This window comes from Phycodurus eques, chromosome 6, assembly GCF_024500275.1.
Source record: "Phycodurus eques isolate BA_2022a chromosome 6, UOR_Pequ_1.1, whole genome shotgun sequence".
Lineage (NCBI taxonomy): Eukaryota > Metazoa > Chordata > Actinopteri > Syngnathiformes > Syngnathidae > Phycodurus > Phycodurus eques.
The window spans coordinates 3869978-3892491 of NC_084530.1; the positions used below are offsets into that span (position 1 = coordinate 3869978).

At 44.0% G+C, this 22514-nt stretch overlaps 1 protein-coding gene across 3 annotated transcripts in view; it reads left to right on the forward strand.

The window, feature by feature from the left end:
- Positions 1–22514, forward strand: part of LOC133403790 (VPS10 domain-containing receptor SorCS1) — a 250256-nt gene that overhangs the window by 221488 nt on the left and 6254 nt on the right. Inside the window, exons 21-26 of one of the 3 annotated variants that reach the window (XM_061679044.1) lie at positions 2771–2894; positions 3297–3409; positions 4319–4453; positions 14438–14537; positions 16608–16713; positions 17313–17470. In XM_061679044.1, coding sequence (XP_061535028.1) covers positions 2771–2894; positions 3297–3409; positions 4319–4453; positions 14438–14537; positions 16608–16713; positions 17313–17470 — 736 coding nt within the window. Of the gene's footprint in view, positions 1–2770; positions 2895–3296; positions 3410–4318; positions 4454–14437; positions 14538–16607; positions 16714–17312; positions 17471–22514 lie in introns of those variants that run through there. The other 2 variants (XM_061679045.1, XM_061679046.1) reach the window with 2 other exon arrangements.

Here is a 22514-nt window from a genome sequence, read left to right on the forward strand (position 1 = left end):
AAGTAAATCGAGAAAAAAAAAAAAAAAAAAAAAACTCCAAATTGACTATGACTTCTACAGACAAAGTCTTTGTCATTTTAACCAAGAGTTAGTCAGGGCTAGACAGCAACACTTTTCTGAAATCATCAGTAAGAACTTCAACAATAGTCGCACTCTGTTCGCTGTGGTTGACAAGCTCACAAACCCCCAGAATCAGATAGCTCCAGAACTTCTCTCAGCAGATAAATACAATGAATTTGCTTGTTATTTTAGTGAAAAAAATACAATCCATTAGGTTAAATATTAGCACAAATCAGCAAAATGATAAAATGATACTACATCTGAAGCCACCGAGGAAAAACTCTCTTAACATGTCAGAATTTGATACAGTTGACAAAAAAACTGTAGAGAAAACGGTTCAGCAGCAGAAACCATCAACGAGCTGTCTTGACTCAATACCATCTGTCTTTTGCAAAGCTATTGCGAAGTTTGTGCTAACTAATTTGCAGCAAATAATCAATTGCTCACTTCAGTTAGGCAAGTTTCCTAAAGCTCTTATAGTAGCTGTCATGAAGCCTCTGCTAAAAAAATAGAACGCTGGACGCTTCCATGTTAGCAAGCTATAGGCCCATCTCAAATCTACCTTTCATAGCCAAGGTTGTTGAGAAATTTCTTGAATTTAAATGGACTTTTTGACAAATTTCAATCAGGTTTCCGAACTCATCACAGTACAGAATCTGCTCTTATCAAAGTGCTAAATGATATAAGGTTGAATACTGACTCGGGAAAGGTGTCAATTCTGGTCTTGTTGGACCTCATTGTGGCTTTCGCTAGAGTAGATCATAATATACTGCTGAACAGGTTGGAAACGTGGGAAATAAATGGAACAGTGCTTAAATGGTTCAGGTCCTACCTGGAGGAAAGGAGTTGTTTTGAAACCATTGGAATTGTTCAATCTCATTGAATGGGAATTACCTATGGGGTCCCAAAGGGTCAGTTCTTGGACCTCTCCTGTTCAGCCTGTATATGCTACCCTTGGGTCAAATTCTTCAGAACTTTAATTTTGACTATCATAGCTATGCAGATGACATACAGTTATATCTAGCAGTGTCTCCAGATGACTACAGTTCAATTGAGGTGTTATTTCACTAAAACAGATAAATAACTGTATGAGCCAAAATTTTCTTCAATTAAACCACAACAAAACTGAGATAATTGTGTTTGCCAATAAAGAAAAGAGGATTGCTGTTAGTAAATATCTGGAATCACTCTCTTTAAAAACCAAAGACCAAGTCCAAAACCTTGGTGTTCTGATAGATTCCGACCTGACCTTTAACAGTCATATCAAATCAATTACTAATCTGCCTTCTACCATTTGAAGAACATATCCAGAATGAAGGCTTGCATGTGTCAAGCAGACCAGGAGAAGCTCATCCATGCTTTTATCTCAAATAGACTTGACTATTGTAATGGTCTTCTGACTGGACTCCCCCAAAAGAGCATTTAACAGCTGCAGCTCATTCAGAATGCTGCAGCTCGGTTCTGACCAGAACAAAGAGGTCAGAGCATATTATTCAAATTCTAAAGTCTTTACACTGGCTTCCAGTCCGCTTGAGAATAGATTTTAAAGTTCAGCTCCTGGTCTATAAATCACGAAATGGTTTAGGTCCTGAATACATGAAAGAAATGCTAATTGAATATAAACCCAATAGAGCTCTGAGATTGACAGACTCAGATCAAATAGTGGAGCACAGAGTCCAAAGCAAACATGGTGAAGCAGCATTTAGCTATTATGCTGCACACAAATAGATTAAGTTGCCAACAGAAGTAACGTCAGCCCCAAGTGTGCATGTTTTTCAATAAAGGTTAAAAACTCTTCTTTTTCCCATGCTTTTTAGAGCATTTCCACTTTTAAATGATATTCCTTGCACTGCACGCTGTTTTAATTGTATTTTTATTTTTTTCCTCTGTTGTAATGTTGCGGCACGGTGGCCGACTGGTTAGAGCGTCAGCCTCACAGTTCTGAAGACCCGGGTTCAATCCCTGGCGCCGCCTGTGTGGAGTTTGCATGTTCTCCCCGTGCCTGCGTGGGTTTTCTCCGGGCACTCCGTTTTCCTCCCACATCCCAAAAACATGCATTAATTGGAGACTCTAAATTGCCCGTAGGCATGAGTGTGAGTGCGAATGGTTGTTTGTTTCTATGTGCCCTGCGATTGGCTGGCAACCAGTTCAGGGTGTACCCAGCCTCCTGCCCGATGACAGCTGGGATAGGCTCCAGCATGCCCGCGACCCTAGTGAGGATAAGCGGCTCAGAAAATGGATGGATGGATGTTTTTTCCCCAACATCTGGTGAATGTTTTAGGTCAATAGCACCTTTGGAAGTATATTCGGTGAGAAAAATTGTGACGTGTCAAATACTTATTTCAGCTACTGTATATATATATATATATATATATATATATATATATATATATATATATATATATACACACTGTGTGTATATCAGATAAAAGTGTGAAAAAGAGGTGAGAACAAACAATTCCAGTCACAGTTAATTGCATGTAAAGGTAGATAGTGTAGTTGGTGGTGTCTGCAGCCCCTGGTACCCTGGTGTGTGCGTGTGTGTGTGTTTGGGTGTGTTAGTGCCAGCCAGCTGACACCTCTATTGTGTAAATAACAGCAGCGTGAGATGTTAAACAGCTGTTGATAAGCTTCTCTCATGGGAGAGGTTCTGACTCTGAAAACCCCTCAACACTCTTCCTCTCTTTCCCTGACTTTATTTTCCCAACAGCCCATAATCACCCTAGAGGCCAGTGTGACATGTACATTTTCCCAGGAAGGCATCAGTACAGTCACAGTGCAGGTGTCTGCAGGGAATACTATTCTGCAGGAAAGAAAGGCCATCTCGGTCCATGGTTTGTAGCTGTTTCTGTGATTCTGTTGTTGTAGGAAATATGTCATGACAGTCTGTAACAAGTAAGGTTTATCAAATTATTGTTAAAGTATACAATATTTACAAACTGTAATGGGTGCTCTCATCATCATTACTACTGTTCTGCCGAGTGCTGTTCTTTATTATTTTATTTTGTGTAGCTTCCTCTCAGTCATGGCAAATGCCTGTAGATAAATGAACTTACAGTATATGTTGAGAATTACTTTGAGAACAGAATATTTTGTGAATATTGTGTCTTTAGATTGCCTCAATACTCCCTAGATTTCATTCAACGTCAAAAAGAACCAGACAAAATAGAACTGGGTCCACATTCACGGAATCTGAAAGCTTACCTCTAAGAGTTTACGTTTTTCTTTTTGTACAGAATACTTTCAATCTCATCTGCTGACGTTTTCTTCTAACCTGGACGACCACAACCCTGATGTTCCAGAATGGAGGCTGGATGTGAGCAGAGTCATCAAGAATTCGCTTATACAGGTAAAACTATTAGGTCTTTTCATGGAACATGTTGAATTTAGTGGGATAATAATGTCAGGTTGACTGGATCTCTCACATTCTGAAATAGGAGCAAGACCTTTCTGACACTTTGAAACTGAGTCTGACTTTCATAATGATAAATCACAAGCCAGAGAGAGTGTAGTGGAAAATATAGTTCGAGCATTTGGATTGCAGGGCTTGCCCACACCTGAGTGCTGTCAGGATCACGCAGGCTTTGGAAGTTGTGGTGCAATGGAAGACTAATTGCCAAATGTCACCCTACCCAAAGGGGCGGTTGAAAACTTGTGAAGCTTGTCAAGCAAGAGATATAGTTCAAACTTATAAGGCATTTAAGTACCCTTATTAATTGGCTGCTTGTTACAACATCCTTATATCTGCAATACATTTAATATTCTGTAAAAACCTTGCATCACGTTCCCCTCATTTTGATCCTACAAAATTCCACTTGCAGCCCAAAAAATATACACAGTATTCACTTCTACCAGTGGCTATGTCTGTTTCGTTATTTATTATTAGCATCAGTTTTCATGACACCTACAGCCTGTAAGGCAGAATACCAAGGGAGATCTCAGAACCAAATATGACAAGATGAAGACAGACATCTGCAACTTGCACAACAACAAATATTTCCTTTAACAAGAATGAGTAAAAGTGCTGAGTGATTTTTAATGCAACATATATAACACATTGGGTCTTAGCTACAGAATAAGTAGTATCTGAATGACACTGGGGGTATAAATAAAAAGCTTTTACTTTTCCAGTACAGGTATACATAAGATATCTACTGTATATGAAGCAAATGCACTTTCATAAACTCAGTAGAAAATTATTAAATTGCTTTCTGGTTGGAAAGCTCTCTTGATTTCTCTTCTCCGTGTTCTCTACCAGGCCACAGGTGTGAATGGGGATCATCTTCTGGTCACTGTTCTCCCCGGTTTGCCTACAACAGCAGAGTTCTTCCTCCTGCTTGACGCACAGCTAATTGAAGCGGAACACAAGAAGAAATCTACACATTTAAATCAGGTAAGAATGTTAGTAGAGAATCTAACACCTTGTCTTCCAGCATGATTGCAAACGAGCCCTTCTTATTCCTGTCTGTTGACAGTATTTGTGTCGGCAGATTGATTTCAACTTCTTATTCACATTTCTTCACCATGAGATTCTTGCAAATGTGAAAAGTTACTTTCTTTTTGCAGTTTTTGACAATCTTACTGTTTCAGTCATTGTGTCCTGGAAAATATTAACCAAAAATGATCTTGGCGGCACGGTGGCCGACTGGTTACAGCGTCAGCCTCACAGTTCTGAGGACCCGGGTTCAATCCCCGGCCCCGACTGTGTGGAGTTTGCATGTTCTCCCCGTGCCTGCATGGGTTTTCTCCGGGCACTCCGGTTTCCTCCCACATCCCCAAAACATGCATAAATTGGAGACTCTAAATTGCCCGTAGGTGTGACTGTGACTGTGAGTGCGAATGGTTGTCTGTTTGTATGTGCCCTGCGATTGGCTGGCAACTAGTTCAGGGTGTACCCCACCTCCTGCCCGATGACAGCTGGGATAGCTGCGTACTCCAGCACGCCCGCGACCCTAGTGAGGATAAGCAGCTCAGAAAATGGATGGATGGATGGACTTCCATCTTCTTCCAGTAGATGTCAGTATGGCTACATTAGAGCATCTCCACCCTTGAGGCTTGATTTTACTCATATAGATGAACCTAATAGATATTAGGGTATTATCAGGCTGAATGATCTTGATCTCTCTTGTGGCAAAAAAAGGGAGTATAATAATTTCTGGCTAAAGATGGATTGGATTAGAGATGGATTAAGAGAGAGATTAATTTCTGGCTAAAAATGGATTAAGAGAAGCTTTGAATTTCACATTCAAAAAACAGATTGTAATAATATTTGATCTGCTCTCTGTGGGAAACATTCCATGAGTGTGAGTGAAATATGAAATTGCAAAGGAAATCGATTTGGTTCTTCTCTCCTCACTTTCATGTGGTCAGTCACATGGATAAAGTATTTTTTTTCTTCTAGCCAGCAATAAATCTTAATTCAAGTTGTTATCATAAAGGAACTCAATTAAATGTGCAAAGAACTATAAATGACTACATGAGTTACTCTAAGCAGGAGTAGTCCACTCTGTGTTTGGCTTCAAATAATGAGGCACATATTTTTTTGGTGATTATAATCATCTAATGCACATAACAATTTTGGTCTGGTTCTCAAATGAGCACCAGTGGTTGTTGCGTGGTGGTCAATTTTTTTTTTCCATCACCGCACTGCATGGATGAACATCAGTCCATTTGTAGACATACAGTACGTCCTATTTGTTACTTACTTATTTTCTGTACAAGTAAAAAAAAAATGTTTTTTTTCCCCAATTAGGCCTTTTTGCATTTGCTTTTTATTTCTTATTATTATTTTATATTTTATTAGTCTTAGTCTGAGCCAGTTCACAGGTGGTAATCAGCCTGTACATACAGTACATACCTGTAGCAATTAGGGATGGGTACCTTTCACTATTGAACTGGTACGGTATTGATTGCCAATACCTGGGAATCGATATCTGTACTCAACATTACCGATTTTTGGTAGTTCTGTGTGTGGAGTGGACGGGGGAATGTCGAATCAAAATTTTTCAATAAAACATTTATATTTCAATATATACACAAATACAGCAAAACTACAACGCCGATTCCAATGAAGTTGGGACATTGTGTTAAACATAAATAAAAACAGAATACAATGATTTGCAAATCATGTTCAACGTATATTTAATTGAATAGACTACAAAGACTTAATGTAATGAGATTTAATGTTCAAACTGATAAACCTTATTGTTTTAGAAAATAATCATTAACTTATAATTTTATGGCTGCAACACGTTCCAAAAAAGCTGAGACAGGTGGCAAAAAAGACTGAGAAAGTTGAGGAATGCTCACCAAACACCTGTCTGGAACATCCTACAGGTGAACAGGCTAATTGGGAACAGGTGGGTGCTATGGTTGTGTATAAAAGGAGCTTCCCTGAATTGCTCAGTCCTTCACAAGCAAAGATGGGGCGAGGATCACCTCTTTGTGAACAAGTGCGTGAGAAAATAGTCAAACAGTTTAAGGACAATGTTCCTCAACGTACAATTGCAAGGAATTTAGGGATTTCATCATCTACGGTCCACAATATCATCAAAATGTTCAGAGAGTCTGGAGAAATCAGTGCATGTAAGCAGCAAGGCCGAAAACTAACTTTGAATCCCAGTGACCTTCGATCCCTCAGGCGGCACTGCATCAAAAACCGACATCAATGTGTAAAGGATATCACTACATGGGCTCAGGAACACTTCAGAAATGTCAGTAAATAGAGTTCGCCGTTACATCCGTAAGTGCAACTTGAAACTCTACTATGCAAAGCCAAAGCCATTTATCAACAACACCCAGAAACGCTTCTGGCTTCTCTGGGCCCGAGCTCAGATGCAAAGTGGAAAAGTGTTCTGTGGAGTCCACATTTCAAATTGTTTTTGGAAATTGTGGACGTCGTCTCCTCCGGGGCAAAGAGGAAAAGAACCATCTGGACTGTTATGGACGCAAAGTTCAAAAGCCAGCATATGTGATGGTATGGTGCTGTGTTAGTGCCAATGGCATGGGTAACTTACACATCTGTGAAGGCACCATTAATTCTGAAAGGGACATACAGGTTTTGGAGAAACATATGCTGCCATCCAAGCAACGTTTTTTTCATGCTTATTACAGCAAGACAATGCCAAACCACATTCTGCACGTGTTACAACAGCGTGGCTTGGTAGTAAAAGAGTGCGGGTACTAGACTGGCCTGCCTGCAGTACAGACCTATCTCCCATTGAAAATGTGTGGCACATTATGAAGCGTAAAATACGACAACGGAGACCCCGGACTGTTGAACAGCTGAAGCTGTACATCAAGCAAGAATGGGAAAGAATTCCACCTACAAAGCTTCAGCAATTAGTGTCCTCAGTTCCCAAACGTTTATTGAATGTTGTTAAAAGAAAAGGTGATGTAACACAGTGGTAAACATCACCCTGTCCTAGCTTTTTTGGAATGTGTTGCAGCCATAGAATTCTAAGTTAATGATTATTTGCTACAAACAAGAGTTTGTAGCAAATAAGTTTGAACATGAAATATGTTGTTTTTGTAGTGTATTCAATTAAATATAGGTTGAACATGATTTGCAAATCATTGTATTCTGTTTTTATTTATGTTTAACATTTCCCAACTTCATTGGAATTGGGGTTGTACATCCTAAGTTTAAAACAAATGAGCAAAAGCAGATGGAATAAAAAAATTAATGCAGTAAAGGTATAATATTTTACAAATGATAAAGTATAAATAATACAAACAGTAAATGTAAAAAGGGAATAAAGAATATGTTTGGCGATATGCAAATTGGTAATGATACAATCGAATCTGGTGCACTTTTAACATTTTCATCGTGTAGGCGCACCTGCACACCATTTATACGCACCCCTGTTAATAATCACTTTAGCTTCTATGTTGGGATTTTTGCGTGAATGTATCAAGGTGGCCGGCACGGTGGCCAATTGGTTAGTACATCTACCTCACAGTACTGAGGGCCCGGGTTCAAATCTGGCCTCACTTGTGTGGAGTTTGCATGTTCTCCCCATGCCTGCATGGGTTTTCTCCCAGGACTCTGATTTCCTCCCATCCATCCATCCATCCATCCATTTTCTTCCGCTTATCCGAGGTCAGGTCGCGGGGGGCAGCAGCTTTAGCAGGGAAGCCCAGACTTCCCTCTCCCTAGCCACTTCCTCTTCTGAGGGGATCTCGAGGCGTTCCCAGGCCAGCTGGCCCGGGGTCTCCTCCCGGTGGGATGTGCCCGGAACACCTCACCAGGGAGGCGACCAGCAGGCATCCTCAACAAAAGCCCGAGCCACCTCATCTGGCTCCTCTCAATGCGGAGGAGCAGCGGCTCTACTCTGAGCCCCTCCCGGATGACCGAGCTTCTCACCCTATCTCGAAGGGAGAGCCCCGACACCCTGTGGAGGAAACTCATTTCGATCTTCACAACCCACAGCTTGTGACCATAGAAGAGGGTAGTAACGTAGATCAACCGGTAAATTGAGAGCTTTGCCTTCCGGCTTAGCTCCTTCTTCACCACAACGGACCGATACAAAGTCCGCATCACTGTATATGCTGCACCTATCTGTCTGTCCATTCTTCCGTCACTCGTGAACAAGACCCAAAATACTTGAACTCCTCATCCCCGACCTGGAGAGGGCACTCCACCCTTTTCCAACTGAGGACCATAGTCTCAGATTTGGAGATTTGATTCTCATCCCAACCGCTTCACACTCGGCTGCGATGCTCTCCAGTGAGAGTTAGAGCTCACGGCTTGATGAAGCCAACAGAACCACATCATCTGCAAAAAGCAAAGACGCAATACTGAAGCCACCAAACCGGATCCCCTCAACGCCTCGGTTGCGCCTATAAATTCTGTCTATAAAAGGTATGAACAGAATCGGCGAAAAAGGGCAGCCTTGGCGGAGTCCAACCCTCACCGGAAAGGAGTCCGACCTACTGCCAGCAATCCAGACCAAACTATGACACTGGTCATAAAGGGACCGAACACCCCTTATCAACACCCGATGCAGGGTCGCAGTTTTTCATTCGCAAATTACGCTGGTTTACCACTCGTGCAAACAAAGGCGCTCAAGAGCTTACCTAGTAGAGGAGGAGTGACTCATGCCGGGGCTAAGTGATGCATTTGGACTTTTTTTTTAGCCACGGCCCATAAAAATCTGGAAAACTAAAATGGTGAAAAACACTTTAATATCTTCACAAGTGAGTACGACATAGTTCTCAGTCTTTGGACATTTCACCAATTATCTTCTAACTTGTATGATGTATTTAGAAACAATTCTATGAATTCTCTTTGTAGGGTCATCAAATATAGAGAAAAATAAATGAGGGAACTTACTTTTGGCCATCCTATGGTCTGCAGAAGACCTGAATGATGGAACTTCATGTGGACCATGTCACTTATAATATTTAACATTTTTCAGAGGGGGTATTGTGTTAGGGTAACAGGACAGCATGAAAACAGAGGCACATTACTGAAGTGTGATTTATTTTTTAATTTATTTATTTTAGGAAATAAAGTATAGTTGGGAGTATCACAAATATGTACAAGAAAAAAAAACATGCAGTGTCTGATGGATTTTGATTATTATATTTCATGATAAAGTCGAATTATATGAAGTGGGAACAGGCAACAAATGCTATTTTTCCAGTGTTCGACATTTATGAAAATGTTTTAAAGAGGCTTTAAGCAGATACCCAAGTTTTGTTTCTAAATCCATTAAATGTGTTTGAAGATAAGTGATGAAAACATATGCAAAGGCTTATAACAATATTGCCTTGAATTGTTGAGATATAGCTTTAACATCTTGTTCACCGTTTGAATTTTCCTGATTTTGTGGGCGGGGCTAAAACACAGCCCCGGGGTTCTATATTTTCTAGTGCGAGTTCCCTCCCCCACTATATAAGGACAACGGGACATCGTTTCATTTAGCTACTGTATGCTGCTCAGTTGTGAGTTAGCTGTGCTTAGCTTCCATAACAAGGCCCATTTACCACTATAGCATGCAATTAGCAAGCTAACGATGGCTAAACCCCAAAAAATGCGTCTTCACTGGATGCAAGTTTTGTAAACTTTCACCAGAGACAACACGGCTTCATTGGTAACTTGATACGAGTGAATTGGGCACTGCCAACTGTCTAACGAACTGTGACATGTCACCCTCAACGAGGGTTAAGTTGACTTGTGTGCTTTTTTTTTTTATGATTATAGTCCACAATAACCATTACATTTTGAAGTCACGTGATTTTACATCGAATAAGCTATCAACCCTTAGTATTTTTTATTTCTTTTGGCGCATCCATTCGACACGCCCAGTGTCTGAGAGCTGAGATTTGGCCCTTATTATTTAAGTTTTGAAGTCTGATTTAATGTACTTTATGAACTTTTTTTTTTTTAATTCATTCAAATTTGGCAGGCGTGTTAACATTACTCTTCTCTGTGGTGTGTCAAATTAACATGTCATTTTTTGGGGCTGTTTTGTGCCACTTTCATACATTTGCAATTAGATCATTGTGCAGTACACTGCTTAATAAAGAAATCCATCCATCTATTTTCTGGACCGCTTATCCTCACTAGGGTTGCCGGTGTGCTGGCGGGCAGAACATGCAAACTCCACACAGGGAGGCCGAATTTGAACCTGGGACCTCAGAACTGTGAAGCACATGTGCTACCCAGTCGACCACCGTGCCGCCTCATGAAGAAATATTTTTTTAAATTCACTTTATTGTGCATTAATACATTTATACATTAATACATTTCCTGGTGATGCAAATGGCACCGATTCGGTGGAATGGCCCATTTCTGTATTTAATTGATTTTGTCTTTTTCACAAACTCACAAAGTGGACAGTGTCACATAACAGTTTTATGCACCCAAAGCATGTTCTGGTGGAGAAGAAAGTTTATCAATTTAAATTAAATGTCCCCTCTTGGAAGCTGTCACCTTATCGTGGTGGAGGGGTTTGGATGTCCCAATGATCCTAGGAGCTAAGTTGTCTTCACGCCCCTGGTCGGGTCACCCATGGCAAATAGGGCCTCGGTGAGGGACCAGACAAAGCATGGCTAAAAGACCCTAGGATGAAAACTATTAATGGATCTAGGTTTCCCTTGCCCGGACGCAGGACGCCCTCTGGAGCAAGGCCTGGAGGTGGGGCACGAAGGCGAGCGCCTGGTGGCCGGGCCGCATGGGCACAGCCTGAAAGGGTGATGTGGGTCACTCTTCTCATGGGCTCACCACCTGTGGGAGGGGCCATAGGGGTCGAGTGCAGTGTGAGCTGGGCGGTGATCCGAACCCCGGCTACAGAAGCTGGCTCTAGGGACGTGGAATGTCACCTCTCTGGCAGGGAAGGAGCCCAAGCTGGTGTGTGAGGTCGAGAAGTTCCGACTAGATATAGCTAGACTCGCCTCCACACACAGCTTGGGCTCTGGTACCAGTCCTCTCAAGAGGGGTTGGACTCTCTTCCACTCTGGAGTTGCCCACGGTGAGAGGCGCCGAGCAGGTGTGGGTATACTTATTGCCCCCCGGCTCGCTGCCTGTACGTTGGGGTTCACCCCGGTGGACGAGAGGGTAGCCTCCCTCCGCCTTCCGGTGGGGGTACGGATCCTGACTGTTGTTTTTACCTATGCACCAAACAGCAGTTCAGAGTACCCACCCTTTTTGGAGTCCTTGGAGGGGGTGTTGGAGAGCACTCCCGCTGGGGACTCCATCGTTCCGCTGAGAGACTGTGTGCTGGAGAGTTCATATTCAATTCTCACATGGGCAATGACAGTGAGACCTGGAAGGGCGTGATTGGGAGGAATGCCCCCCCCCCCGATCAGAACCCGAGCGGTGTTCTGTTATTGGACTTCAGCGCTCATCATGGATTGTCCATAACGAACACCATGTTCAAGCATAAGGGTGTCCATACGTGTACTTGGCACCAGGGCACCTTAGGTCGCAGTTTGATGATCGACTTTGTGGTCGTGTCATCGGACTTGCGGCCGCATATCTTGGACACTCGGGTGAAGAGAGGGGCGGAGCTTTCAACTGATCACCACCTGGTGTGAGTTGGCTCCGTTGGTGGGGGAAGATGCCGGTCCGACGTGGCAGGCCCAAACGTATTGTGAGGGTCTGGTAAGAACGTCTGGCAGAATCCCGTCAGAGTTTCAACTCCTTCTGACGGGAACTTTGCTCACGTTCCGGGGGAGGCGGCGGGCATCGAGTCCGAGTGGACCATGTTCCGCGCCTCCATTGCTGTGGCGGCCGACCGGAGCTGTGGTCGTGGCGGCAATCCCCGAACCCGTTGGTGGACACCAACGAAGAAGGATGCCGTCAAGCTGAAGAAGGAGTCCTATTGGACCGTTTTGGCCTGTGGGACTCCTGAGGCAGCTGATCGGTATCGTCGGAATGCAGCTTTGGTGGTCGCTGAAGCAAAAACTCGGGTATGGGAGCAGTTCGGTGAGGCCATGGAGAAAGACTTCAGGACGTGAGCCGCTGGGGAGAATACTTTGAAGACCTCCTCAATTCCACCGACATGCCTTCCCATGAGGAAGCAGAGTCTGGGTTCTCTGAGGCGGCTCTCCTATCTCTGGGGTTGACGTCACCGAGGTGGTTAAAAAGCTCCTCGGTGGCAAGGCCCCGGGGGTGGATGAGATTCGCCCAGAGTTCCTAAAGGCTCTGAATGTTGTGGGGCTGTCCTGGTTGACACGCCTCTGTAACATCGCATGGACATCGGGGACAGTGCCTCTGGATTGGGAGACTCCGGTCCCCTTTTTAAGAAGCGGGACCGGAGGGTGTGTTCCAACTACAGGGGGATCACACTCCTCAGCCTCCCTGTTAAGGTCTATTCAGGGGTGCTGGAGAGGATGGTCCGTCAGGAAGTCGAATCTCAGATTCAGGAGGAGCAGTGTGATTTTTGTCCTGGCCGTGGAACAGTGGACCAGCTCTACACCCTCGGCAGGGTCCTCGAGCGTGCATGGGAATTCGCCCAACCAGTCTACATGTGTTTTGTGGACTTGGAGAAGGCATTCGACCGTGTCCCTCAGGGGGTCCAGTGGGGGGTGCTTCAGGAGTATGGGGTAACGAACCCCCTGAAACGGGCTGTTCGGTGCCAGTACGACCGGAGTCAGAGTTTGGTCCGCATATGTGGCAGTAAGTCGGAATCGTTTCCGGTGAGGGTTGGACACCGCCAATGCTGGCCTTTGTCACCAATTCTGTTCATAACTTTTATGGACAGAATTTCAAGGCGCAGCCGAGGCGTAGATTCCGGTTTGGTGGCCTCAGTATTGCATCTCTGCTTTTTGCAGAAGATGTGGTTCTGTTGGCTTCATCAAGCCGTGATCTCCAACTCTCACTGGAGCAGTTCACAGCTGAGTGTGAAGCGGCTGGGATGAGAATCAGCACCTCCAAATCTGAGACCATGGTCCTCAGTCGGAAAAGGGTTGCGTGCCCTCTCCAGGTCGGGGATGAGATCCTGCCCTAAGTGCAGGAGTTCAAGTATCTTGGGGTCTTGTTCACGAGTGAGGGAAGAATGGAACGGGAGATTGACAGGCGGATCGAAGCACAATCTGCAGTGATGCAGACTGTATCGATCTGTTGTGGTAAAGAAGGAGCTAAGCCGAAAGGCGAAGCTCTCGATTTACCGCTCGATCTACGTTGCTACCCTCACCTATGGTCACAAGGTGAAAAAGAGTGCCCTCTCCGGGTCGGGATGAGGAGTTCAAGTATTTTGGGGTCTTGTTCACAAGTGAGGGAAGAATGGACAGACAGATAGGTGCAGCGTATACAGTGATGCGGACTTTGTATCGGTCCGTTGTGGTGAAGAAGGAGCTAAGCCGGAAGGCAAAGCTCTCAATTTACCGGTTGATCTACGTTGCTACCCTCACCTATGGTCACAAGCTGTGGGTCGTGACCGAAAGAACAAGATCGAAATGAGTGTCCTCCACAGGGTGTCGGGGCTCTCCCTTAGCGATAGGGTGAGAAGCTCGGTCATCCAGGAGGATCTCGGAGTAGAGCCGCTTCTCCTCCACATCGAGAGGAGCCAGATGAGGTGGCTGGTGCATCTGATTCGGATACCACTCGGACGCCTTCCTGGTGAGGTGTTCCGGGCACGTCCCACCGGGAGGAGACCCCGGGGACGACCCAGGACACGCTGGAGAGACTACATCCTTCGGCTGGCCTGGGAACGCCTTGGGCTCCCCCCGGAAGAGCTGGATGAAGTGGCTGGGAGAGGGAGGACTGGGCGTCCCTGCTAAAGCTACTGCCCACGCAACCCGACCTCGGATAAGCGGTAGAAAATGGATGGATGGATGGATGAATTGATGAATTGATAAATTAAATGTATGGTATAAACCCATTTTAGGGTCAGATGATCAAATTATGTTTCATTCTTTCTACCAACAGCTCTCTGAGATGATGCTGAGTGCCTTGAATCAAAATCTGGTTCAGTTCACCCTGCGGCCTGGGGTCCAGGTCACTGTTTATGCAGCACATCTATCAGCAGGTAACACAGCCACCAGTATAAAGCTTTTTTGGGGTGCCTTTTACATTAGTAAATGTGAATTCAAAGCAGTTTTAAGTGTGAGCATCCAGACATTATAAGGGAAGATATCTGACCTACTTAATGGATATCGATAGGGCCGAGCAAGCTTCAGATAAGCCGCCGCTCAAGTGAATTTAGAAAAAATTAGCAATTTAGGTTTAACCTCTTAGTGGAATCTCAGTTCATGGACAAATCAGTTTCCGAACAAAATTATTGGTCAAATATTGCTTGGGTTCACAGACTATGCTTCTTTTCCTGATCAGTTTTACCATCCACGCGAAATGCTTGATTGACCCTTCTCTCACACAGCGTAAACGTCATTCGTTCCGTGTGTAATTAAGCAGGGATATATTTTGCTGTAAATTAGCCTTCAGTATGGCTCCAATGAAAGTGAGGTTATTGCGCAATTAAGAATATTTGGAAAGTGTTGTTGGTGCGACGGCATCCAGTGAGCTCTCCCTGGCGGTGCGTGCCGCCACGTCCATCCATCCATCTATTTACCTTACGGCTCATCCTCACTAGGGTCGCGGGCGTGCTGAAGCCTATCCCAGCTATCTTTGGGCGAGAGGCAGGGTAAACCCTGAACTGGTCGCCAGCCAATCGCAGGGCACATATAAACAAACAACCTTTCGTACTCACATTCACACCCAAGGGTAATTTAGAGTCTTCAATCAGCCTACCGTCACATTGGTTTTATTTAATTGAAGTGTTCAGACAAAACCAAAACCCGCAAGAGTTACATAAATGATGTGACATTGCAGCAGCAGGACGGAGTGTAACTCATGAGAGAATGAAACAAAGAAAAACAGAAACACAAATAGTAATCAAGCGGATTTGATTACTCCATCATAACCCAAGGCATGTTTTAAACTTGGCCTTATTATTTTGACAAAAGAAACAGATCCCAAACAAAATAAACATCAGCATGGTCTTACAGTCATGTAGCAAGTACAAATTTAAATGGACATATCCCAGTAAGGCTACCCTCATCAACATAATGCTTGCAGTATATCTAATCTTGGCTTGTGTACTACTTTGGAAATTTAAGAGCTTATCTTTTCTTCTTATAACGACTTTGCCTCATTTGTTTTAAAAATATGAGTCTTTGACAAGCAATCGTACAATTGGATGGATATTTGAATATCGCGGAAAACATAATTAATTTTTTAAATTTTAATCTTAAAAAAGTAAATACCTCGAACCTCGATAAAACGGACCCGATATAACAGATATCGGATAAAAGGGACCGTTGGGACTTAACAATGTGTCCCAAAAATAATTTCAGGTCTGTCAGTTCCAGAATTAGCCACTGTTGTGTACTGGCGAAGTGGTGCAATGCAGGCAGAGAATGGGAGTGATGTATTTCCGGGTCACGGATATACAACATGACTAGATCCAATTCCAAAAGACTTGCCTACATGGTGGCCATGTTAATTGTGGGGCATTGACGTGGCGGCTATGTCATGATGGTTATGTCGATTGGCTATTGCGCATAGAGCACAGCGCAGAGAGAGAGACAGCGATAGAGAGAGGCATGGTGGTAGTGATAACTCTGAGGAATACAAAACACAAATCTCTGGAGTCTGGCACATGCTATTTTTGGTACAGATTTTTTTTTTTGTCAAGCCGTTCGCCTTTGGTAACAGATTTGAAACTAGGAAGCACACTAATTCCTCATGGCACACGAAAGCGACTCGCCAATGTTGAGTACTGTTCAGTATGTCAACAATGCCACCACCATTATTTTTAAAATAGAAATTAGATAGGAATTGGCCTTCTGAAAAGTTTTTCACGTGTTTAATTAAGTTCTGTAATTTACTGAGCTGCACTAGTGGATGCCTTCCTCAGATAAGTGACAGTCTCTATGTACTGTAAATAAACTCCCATGGCCACTGTTTGACAAAATGCAATATTAAAATCATTTTAATTCCATAATTTACATCTCACAAGGCATGATTTAGTTGGGTGGAAATAATGTTGCTGTTTTTGCAATAACATTTACGATGTTTACCTTTGTCTTTTTCTCTGCAGCACCCTTAGTGGACAGCAGCGAGAACCACAGTACATCTGCAATGCTGATGCTGCTATCAGTTGTGGTTGTGGGTTTAGCTGTATTTATCATCTATAAATTCAAGAGGTAAAACATTCATGAAATGTCGTGTGTATGAGTACTCCACAGGGGAAGTGAAAGGTGGCGTTGCTTGTTAGTGAGGAACCCGACAGCTTTGTAAACAAAAGCATCTTGTGAGGTTTTATTTCGTGTTAATAGCTGCTCATCAAAAGCCTGCTTAAGCAACATTCCCTAGAAAGGAATCATCTTTTCATGTCACACATATTCTAAAATACTGTGGAAGTCTATTGTTTGATCATTCTTTTCAAACGAAATGTCAGTCAGTCGTCATCGTTTATCAATAGTAAGTCCTTTGAATGTAGGCAGTTGACCTTTCTCAAATGTTAAATACGTCTTCTCACCAAGGTGTTGTTGCAGGGCAATAGGGCAGGAGGTATCATGAAGATTCAGACAATCAAAAGAAAAGAGCAAAACCTTATCACCTATACTAGTAATTACTGACATGCCATGTCACATTGAGAGATTACACGTTACAAATAGTGTGTCACTGATATGCTTTTAGGAGACCAGTAAAAGTGAGATTAATACACTTGCTGTGGCCGCACTCTTGTTTCAGTTAGGCTACACCCTTTATCCATTTGCCTCAATGTAAATATTTTCTCAAGGAAGATCCCAGGCCTCAACGTCTATGCGCAGATGCAGAACGAAAAGGAACAAGAAATGATCAGTCCAGCTAATCCAACAGAGTCCACGCCCAGCCCACAGCGGGACGTGGTTCATTCTTTGGAGACTTTGGACACAGCGTTTAACTCACGGCTCATCGGTAAACATGCTGTTTATGGCGTTCCATTTTTGTTCTCATTTGTCACACCTCTGTGATTGTGTACTTGTTCCATTGTTATGTCATGAAACTCCTCCTGTACTTTTTTTTTTTTTTTTTTTTAGAATTTAAACGGTCCAGTCCAGGAGTGTATGGAAACTAAAAAGCTAAATAAGTATGATGAGCAATACATCTGTGAACAAAAAAAAGGACAGTCAGATCAGATTGATCGAATGTTCTCCACTGACATAGTGTGTTTCGCCAACTAACTGATCTGTTTTGTAAATATGCCAACTAACCGATCTGTTTTGCAAATATTCATTTAATTTAATAACTAATATAATAATATAAAGTATTAGGCAAGAAACATCAGAATGGTATTTTCCACAAAGAATTGTGTTGCGCTTTCGAAATAATACGTAAATGTATTTACCATTAGCTTTATTTTTAATGAAAACCAGATTCTTTCACAGTTCACCATTACATATATTGCCCCTAGTCGTGTAAGTGTGAGGGTGGGTGTGATAATAAACCTTGCTTGGCTATATGTAGAGACAAGAAGAAAGAAAAAGTTAGCTTGATTGCAACGTTTATTCCCTTTGCCCAGAAACCAACACAGTGATTAACAGGTGGTCTGAGGTGATTAACAAAATCCAGTGGGTACGGAAAGTATTCAGACCCCCTTAAATTTTTCTCTTGTTATATTGCAGGCAGCACGGTAGACTGCCTCACAGTTCTGAGGACCGGGGTTCAATCCCCGGCCCCGCCTGTGTGGAGTTTGCATGTTCTCCCCATGCCTGTGTGGGTTTTCTGCGGGCACTCTGAACCTGAACCGGTCGCCAGCCAATTGCAGGACACAGAGAAACAAACAACCATTCACACTCACATTCACACCTACGGGCACTTTAGAGTCTTCCATCAACCTACCACGCATGTTTTTGGGATGTGGGAGGAAACCGGACGGCCCGGAAAAAACCCACCTAGGCACTGGGAGAACATGAAAACTCCACACAGGCGGGGCTGGGATTTGAACCCCGGTCCCCAGAACTGTGAGGTAGATGTGCTGACCAGTCATCCACCGTGTCGGTGAAAAGAAGACAACAAAAGACAAAGCACCAACTGTAAACAAGATGAGAAAAGTAAATCCTTATATACAGTATCTACAACAATGACACATTAGATATGAGTGTTGTATGGGGCAGTAGTGCTACACACCGTGAGGGAAGGACAGGACAAGATAGGACAAAGACAAGGACAAGGACGGGAGAGGAAGAATGCAGGACAAGCGTCGTGAACTCGGCTGTACAACTGAAGGGTGGTGGGAGTGGCTATGTAAATTATAAACGTCTATTGGACCAGAGTGTGAGTGAGGGGCTACCCAAGCAATTCACATATTCATGAGTTATTTGTCACAAGAAGTGAAAGCCCCCACAGGCAGTGAAAAAGTCCCAGGGGTGTGTGCTTGCGGACAGATGCAAGGGAATTCACACCATTTCGCATGCACCATGACTGACAGAAGTGTCCTGTAATTGCGGCGCCTGCACCGCAGAGGCTGAGAACCCCACCCAATCAATCGAGAGGCGGGATCAGGCCCAGAGTCAACCCGAGAACAGGCCGGGACCCATCCTACACTGAGGGACCCAGGGCGGTCTGCTGGCCCCACCGAGGCACCACGACAACCGGCCACCTGGAGGAGGTCGCAGGGACCCAATGCGTCGCCCCCAGACCCCATCACCCACGAAACATGGGCGAGTCTACCATCACACAGTACTCTACGGGAGGTCAAGCCAGTGGTCCCCCCCCTCCGAGATAGGGAAGGAGTCAAGAAAGTCCGCCCCTACAGACGCAGGGTCAAGTAGAAAAGATTCCCACACCATGTATGTCCTTTCACCATACAAATCACGCTAAAGTGTGAAATAATCACAAGTACCGTATTTTCGCGACCATAGGGCGCACCGTATTAAAAGGTGCAGTCTCAGTTACCGGGTCTATTTATGTATTTAACATACACATAAGGCGCACCGTATTATTGGGCGCAGGCATGGTAAAACATATGCTATCTTAAAACATACGGTAGCATGCATGCACCCTAAAACAATGTTTTTTTTGCTTGTACTTTATTGAAGTATTTAACGTGTACTCACGTTATTTTTTATCAATCCTAATCCACAAATCCATTAAAGTCCTCATCTTCTGTATCCGAAATGAACAGCTGGGCAAGTTCTCAATCAAACACGCCAGGTTCGAGTCAGTCTCGTTGCCGTGCAAAAGCTCGAACAACAGTGCAAGCAGACACGTTAGCCCCAGCATCCACAATCCATTCAATTGTGGAGTAACTCGCCAGGCGCTGCCTCCTAGTCTTAGTAAAGCTGTGTTCACCATCTGTCATCCATGGCTCCCACGCTTCTCACTTCACTTTGAACGCCCTGTTTACACGGATGTCCAGCGGTTCGTCAAGCCTCCCGGAATGATGGCAAGCCCTGAGTTATTGCACTCAGTCGAATGGTGACTTGAGACGCTTCTCCCGGCTGTTCTTTGCTCATTAATCCATTGCTCGAGTTGGTCTTCCAATTGATTGTTTGTTGTTAAGTGTTTTGACAGTTTTTTGAATTTTTTTTGGTATTGTGTTGACAAATGTTATTGAGGGAGGGTGATAAAGATGCTATATTTAAGTACAGCAAAGCCAGGGTACATAGAAGAGTAGCAAACAAACACTTAACATAGAAAACAAACATTAGTTACAAGGTGATAATATGGTGTGTGGTGGTTGTTTGTCGTGGATTAGGAGGTTTGAGCGACTTGTGTGTTCAGTGTGTGTGGAAACCTTTTTTAGTGTGATTGACCATTGAAAGCCCCGGAACGACCCGGTGAGATCTTACGGTATTCCAGCCACCGGAGCCTTTCAGCAGATATAGCTTTGCGGCTCAAACGTAGGAATGTGTAGGTATAATAAAGATGTGTGGTATTTGATTGACAGTTGAGCAGGGGGTGGTTTCAGTGCATTCTGCGGTCTTTTCAATCTGATTCATGATAGATTCTCATCGATTCTCATGTTCTCATTGTGAGGGAATGAAATACTACAACTGATATCTAATATCATTGTTGTCATTATCATTATATACTGTATAATTGCATGATATGATAATACAGATGCTGTTTCAAAATCAGAATCATCTCTATTTGCCAAGGATGTCAAAAACACGCAAGGAATTTGTTTCTGGTAGTTGGAGGCGCTCTAGTACAACAACAGACAGTCCCAATTGACAGAGAATACTTTTGAGACATAAAGACATTGAAAAAACAGTCACTGAGCAATAAAAGGTTGCTAGTAATCTGGTAATGCTGGTACAAATTCTTTTAATTATTTATTTATTTATATTAATTTTTTTGACAATTGTGCAAAAAGATGCAGCGTCATCTAGCAATTAGAGCAGTTTGAATGACGAATAGAGCAATAATCCGGTGCAATGACCATTGTGCAAAAGGTGCCGAGACTTCAAGAAATGTATGTAGTTTAAACTGACTAGTAGTGCGATAATCTGGGACAATGTCGATTGTGCAAATGTAGATACTACTCAGTTGATTATGCAAATGGTGCAGATGCTACTGAGGCACATGAGTGACCAGTATTGGTCAACAACAGATATACAAATAGTGCAGCGTGTCGAGACTACTACAGTGAGTGCACGAGTAATATATAATTGGCCCGACAGAAATGTGACAAAAACTCAAGACAAAAAATTGGGAGCATGTTGCCTTGGAATTGTAACTTAACTGTTTAAGAAGTTAATGTCAAGAGGGAAGAAACTGTTGGAACGTCTGCTACTTTTAGTTTGCATTGTTCGGTAGCACCTACCTGAGGGAAACAGCTGGAAGAGCTGGTGACCAGCATGTGGCGGGTCCAAGAGGATTTTGCATGGTCTTGTCTTAGTTCTGGCAGCGTGCAAGTCCTCAAGGGTTGGTAGGGGGGTACCGACAATATTTCCAGCAGTTTTGATTGACCGTTGCAGTAGGAGTTTGTCCTTTTTTGTAGCAGCACCTAACCAGACTGTGATGGAAGAGCACAGGACTGATTCGATGAACGCTGTGTAGAACTGCCTCAACAGCTCCTGTGGCAGGACGCGCTTCTTCAGAAGCCGCAGGAAGTACATCCTCTGCTGGGCCTTTTTGAGGATGGAGTTAATGTTGAACTCCCACTTCAGGTCCTGAGAGACTGTAATTCCCAGTAACTTGAAGGTCTCAACAGTTGACATAAGGCAGTTGGATAGCGTGAGGGGGAGCTGTAGCGAAGGATGCCTCCTGAAGTCCACAATCATCTCTACAGACTTGAGCGTGTCCAGCTCGAGGTTGTGTTGGCCGCACCACACTTCCAGCCGCTCCACTTCCTGTCGATACGCAGACTTGTCACAGTCTTTGATGAGGCCGATGACTGTGGTGTCATCTGAAAACTTCAGGAGTTTGACAGCCGGGTGCGTTGAGGTGCAGTTGTTCGTGTAGAGAAAGTTGAGCAGCGGAGAGATGCTACACGCCCCAGTGGTGGTGGTGGTGCGTGTAGCTGAGGTGGCCTACCCCAGCCTCGCCTGCTGTTTCCTGCCTGTCAGGAAGCTGTCAATCCACTGGCAGATGGCAGGCAAGACGCTGAGCTGGAGAAGCTTGGAGGAGAGCAGTTCGGGGATGATGGTGTTGAACGCAGAGCTGAAGTCCATGAACACGATCCTCGCGTAGGTCCCCGCGGCATCGAGGTATTCCAGGATGAAGTGCAGGCCCATGTTGACTGCATCAGCCGCACACCTGTTTGCTCGATACGCAAACTGCAGGGGGTCCAGCAGCAGCAGGGGACCTGTGACCCTCTTGAGGTGGTCCAGCACGAGCCGTTCAAAGGACTTCATGACCACAGATGTCAAGGCGACAGGCCTGTAGTCATTCCGACTCGATATTGCAGGTTTCTTTGGGACTGAGATGATGGTGGAGCATTTGAAACAGGATGGTACTTTGCACAGTTCCAGAGATCTATTGAAGATCTGTGTGAAGACTGGAGCGAGCTGGT